This window comes from Vicia villosa, unplaced genomic scaffold (assembly GCF_029867415.1).
Source record: "Vicia villosa cultivar HV-30 ecotype Madison, WI unplaced genomic scaffold, Vvil1.0 ctg.000794F_1_1, whole genome shotgun sequence".
NCBI lineage: Eukaryota > Viridiplantae > Streptophyta > Magnoliopsida > Fabales > Fabaceae > Vicia > Vicia villosa.
Window position 1 is genome coordinate 248486 of NW_026705351.1, and position 5035 is coordinate 253520.

Sequence of the window (5035 nt, forward strand, 5' to 3'; positions counted from 1 at the left end):
GAGGGCGTTAATGTAATTGCGCAAGGTACCTAAAAGTATCAAGGAGTGGATTAAGATATTGCCTAATTTAACGTCAAATAGTCAGAGGAATTAACATGTCACCCATTGTTTTATACATGACACCCCCTACTGGGTACGTTTTTACCATATTATCCCTGTAAAATACTAGATTTTTTAAAATTTCTGGTACCATACCAGAAATTTCATATAGATACCGAAAATTTTGTTGGATTTACCAATTTACCATGCCTGATTATACATACCGGAAATGTAAAATTTTTGGTACCGGATATTTGAAATTTCTGGTTTGTATCATCAGTTTAAAAAAAATATCGGAAATTTGGAATATCCGATACCGGATATTATAAATTTCGGGTGTGACTTCAGTTCATAAAATTACCGGAAATTTAAAATTTCCGATAATTGAAAAATACCAGAAATTTCAAATTTCCGATAATACTGGGACTTATTTTTTTTAAACTTGAATAAAATACACAGTGTAATAACGAACTGACTTAATATATAAACAGAATAAATGCCATGCATAGATGTATTACAACAAAACTACAATTTTTGCATCATTAGAATAATTCTTCCCAATGTCTGACTTCGTAGACAATTCTTCCCAATGTCTGAACCGACCTACATATGCTGATTCTCATGCTTTTGCATCATTAGAATAATTCTTCCTCCAACGATCAGTGACGGGAGGCAGTGGACAATTGGGTCTCAACTTTACCTGAACCTAATGATTACGGATGACAAAACCAACAACAATGATTGTATGTCGACTCGTGTATAGTGGTGGAGCTATGAGAAGCGGGAAAAATGTTATGTTCATTAACATGGAAAGAGAAACAAATACAACATTGTATCTAGAAGCACTAGGGTAACCCATATTTGGAATCGACATCTATTTCTCCTTACCCTGAACACCTAAGTGTTTTACGAGTAATGGATTACTAACATCAGAGACAGGGTCATAGAACAACTTGAAAAACAAATCTTCATGTTGATGGATTTGAGTGTGCAACTGTCTCCGAACATCATAACATGCATCTTTCCCTCATTCTAACGCATATAGAAAATCTGACAATCACAAAAACGTACAATTAGATAACTTCATCAATTTATAAAAACAAACAAAAATGTGTATGAAGTCAAGTAAACATACCGTATTTGTGACGAAATAGTGCGTAAGATCACTACATGAATCCGTAGAAGAAGCTGAAGCTGCCGGTTCAGGACTGCAAAGATATAAAACTTCATCTGCCATACCAGAAATTTCAGGTTTAGGGAAATTTCCGGTATTGGTTTTCTACCGAAAATTTGTGAAATTTCCGCGACGGTATTGAATTTTATAAAGTTATGGGATTTTTTAAAATCTCTTGTAAATCGCACCGGAAATTTTGAAATTTCTGTTAAATGGTTACCGTAATTTTGTAATAAACAAAGAATTTCCGATATCGGCCAAAAAAGATATCAGAAATTTACTTTTTTTAGTGATTTTTGCAACTATACTTTTTTTTAAAAAAAAGTTAAAATTTTAAGTTAATAGTATCTGGAACATTTTAAAAATAATGCAAAATAGAGGGGGGTATAGATTTATTCAGTCGAAAGACTGCTATTGAATTAGCGGACTCCACTACTATTGATAAGTGCAGCTAACCTCTTGTTAGCAGCTTCTCCCGTCCCGGATTCAGCATTCTTGGATTAGGCTTCTCTCGGGCCATTGGTTTACTTTCTTTCTAAAAAGCCACTTTGATATAACTAAAAAACAAATCATATGTACGTGTGTGGGTACTTCTGCAATGTATTTTTGAAATATGAGAATATTTTTAGAAATTCATACAATGTCTTAAAATATTATAGGATGTGTTAAAAAATTTCCTAATATAAGCCTCCACATTGATCAATTAAGAAGAAAAAAGGCGTATTCATTGGGTTAGTTGGAGGAAGGTGTGTCTTCCGGTAGAGTATGGGGGTCTTGCTTTAAAGAATATCTCGGATTTTAATTTGGCTCTTCTTAGCAAATGGAGGTGGAGAATTCTTAAAGGAGAGAACTCGCTTTGGTATAATTTGTTGAAAGCCCGTTACGGTGATGTATCCATGAAAAGCTTCTGTGGAGGTATGTCTTATTTGCACTCTTCTTCTATTATTTCCCTCTCATCTTCTACTTCTTCTTCTTCTTCTTTTTGGTGGAAAGATTTACTTTCTATTGGGGGTAAAGATGGGGAGGACCCTTTCCCCGCTCATTGTGTTTTTAAGTTGGGTAATGGTTTTAATACCCCTTTTTGGGAGGCTAATTGGAGGAATGGCAAGAGTTTGAAAGAGGAGTATCCGAAATTGTTTTCTTCCTCTTGTTTGAAAAATGTGTCGGTGGCGGGAATGGGAGGGTGGAGTAATGGCAATTGGGAATGGGGTAATTGTGGTATTTGGGATAATCAAAGTTCTAGTCTTGATTTGAGGGCGGAATGGGATTCTTTCCGGAATTCCATTGTGGGTCGTGGACCGTTTTTGTTAGGGAAAGATGAGGTTAGTTGGAAGTACTCGGCGGATGGTTCCTTCTCTGTGGCATCTTGCTATAGACATTTTGCTAGTATGCGTACTCCGTGTGGGCCTTTTGAGAAGTTTAATGAGGCTTTGTCGTTGATATGGAAGTTGGAGGTCCCTTTTAAAATCAAAGCTTTTGGTTGGAGGTTTTTTGTGAATAGGCTTCCTTTTAAGGATTTACTTACGGTTAGAGGTATAGCTTTGTCTCAAGATAATTTAAAGTGTGTTTTTTGTGGTTTCGTTCCGGAAAACCGAGAGCACTCCTTCTTGAATTGTAAAGTGGTGGAGGTGGTGTGGAGGGAAATTTCTTGTTGGATTGGGAAGCCTTGGAGTGTCATGGAAGAAGAGTGCAAAAAGAGTTTCATGGAATGGTATTATTTTTGTAAAAAGAAAAAAGTGAAAGTGGGTAAATTAGGTGTTGTGTGGTTAGCTACTTTATGGATTCTTTGGATTACTAGGAATGGGATATGCTTTCGGAATGAAGGTTGGGATGTGAATAATACGTTGTGGAAAATTAAATCTTTGGTTTGGAAATGGTCCTTTATTGGAGAAATTACTCATCCCATTTGTAGTTTTTACGAGTTTAACAAGGATCCGTTGTTATTCCTATCGTAAATCTAATTGGTTTGTAATTTCTTTTTGTCGGGTTTTCCCGCTTTCTGTGTATTCGGATTATGAGAACATTTAGTTCTCCATTTTAATGAAATCTTGCTTACACAAAAAAAAAAAGAAGAAAAAAGTTTCTTCATTTGCTTTTATTTTCATATGTATTTTTCACTAAAAAAATTTGCATTAGTTAAGGTGTCCAACAAGTCACACTTTAACAAAAATCAAAATCCGAGTCAAATTAATGTCTTAACATGTAATATTTGCAAAAATTATAATAAATTTTATAATTATTGGTTGTCTATGTAATATACTTATAAATACAACATAAACTTCAAAATAGTATTTTGTGAATAATTATGTTTGGATAATAATTAGATAAGCAATAATGAAAATAGTAATGCATATATATATATATATATATATATATATATATATATATATATATATATATATATATATATATATATATATATATATATATATATATATATATATATATATATATATATATATATATATATATATATATATATATATCAATGGTGTCAAATCCTTGATTATAAGTAAGAATGATATCAATCTAATCTATGAGGTTTAATACACACTTTAATACAACTTTTTTCATATTGAAGAAACTATATAATATATCCCTGCCTGCGCCACTGAAGATGGACCAATAATTTCTCATAATCAGGAAGATTTTCTTTAATCAGAGGAACTTGCTTAAAGTTTTGAATCCATGCATGCAACTGAGGAAATTTCTTTTCCTCAATTAATTTGATCCCAACAATTTCCTCCAACCCTTCTAACCAATGACCAAGACATCCATATACTATGTCTACCATTCCAATATTGATCCCTCCAAAAAACTTCTTGTCCCCTAGGCCTTTCTCTTCCATTATTGTGATAGTTTCTTGTGCTTTTTCTATTGCCTTAACTCTTTCCTTTTCGTCTTTAGGGGGTTGCATAAACAATTGAGTTATAGAAACAATCTACGAAATAAACCAAATCAGATCAATAATACTTTAGTTATAGAAGTGATTAAAAGGTTCAATCATCAGTCTAAAATCATAAGATGTTAGAGATACACTGCACCTGTAACTTCTTGACTAGTATCGATCAAAATTATATGAAATATAAAAATGATAGAAAAGGTTTAGATGAAATTACCGAATCTTCGCCAAATTTAATCCAAAATCGAGCTAAGGCTCTATCATGGCAATCTTTTGGAAGCAATGGATTCTCTGGCCAAGTTTCTTCAATGTATTCAAGAATAACAAGTGACTCTACAATGGCTTTTCCTTGGTGAATAAGAACAGGCACTTTCTTGTAAATAGGATTGGATTGAAGGAGTAACTCACTTTTGTTATGTCTATCTTGTTCAATGTATTCATAGGTTATGCCTTTGAATTTTAAAGCCCATATGACTCTATGAACAAAAGGGCTAGACCAAAATCCAAGTAGCTTCACGTCTACCATAGTGTTTAACTTGTGTGAGCAATGAGTGGATGCATAAAATGGAACTTTATAATGTGTAACGATGATTCCAAAGCTACCCAATTTTCAATTCAATGGATTGAAAATTGAACCTTTTATTTTTGTCCTTTCTTATCATATAGCATCACAAAAATTGCTTCAAGTTGCTTCCTTGATCTTTCCTTTTCACATAGTTAGTTAGCCGCCTAGAAGATGCGCTTGTTGTCAAATTCCTTTTCTCTTTCTCATTGTGTTTTAAATCAAAGTTTGGTCTTATTTCTATTTCACCTTTTCTTTTTAGATAATTGCAACTATATAATTAAAAAATAAAAACTAAACGTGTTTAAATATGAGGCTAGGCTTGACATATAATACGAAAAATACAAGTAAATAAGGC

At 33.0% G+C, this 5035-nt stretch overlaps 1 protein-coding gene across 1 annotated transcript; it reads right to left on the bottom strand.

Annotated features, from left to right (window-relative positions):
- Positions 1–3705: 3705 nt before the first annotated feature.
- On the bottom strand, positions 3706–4733 carry LOC131631221 (probable glutathione S-transferase). The gene is made up of 2 exons (XM_058902007.1): positions 4333–4733; positions 3706–4154 (listed from the first exon to the last, which is right to left on the bottom strand). Exons 1-2 carry the CDS (start codon positions 4639–4641, stop codon positions 3798–3800), a joined length of 666 nt encoding a protein of 221 aa, XP_058757990.1. The 5' UTR covers positions 4642–4733; the 3' UTR covers positions 3706–3797.
- Between the last annotated feature and the right edge of the window lie 302 nt (positions 4734–5035).

Coding starts and splice junctions, on each gene's coding strand:
- LOC131631221 (XM_058902007.1), bottom strand. CDS start 4,641: ATGGTAGACGTGAAGCTACTTGGATTTTGGTCTAGCCCTTTTGTTCAT. Junction 4,155..4,332: donor TTAAATTTGGCGAAGATTCG/GTAATTTCATCT, acceptor TTTATTTCGTAG/ATTGTTTCTATAACTCAATT.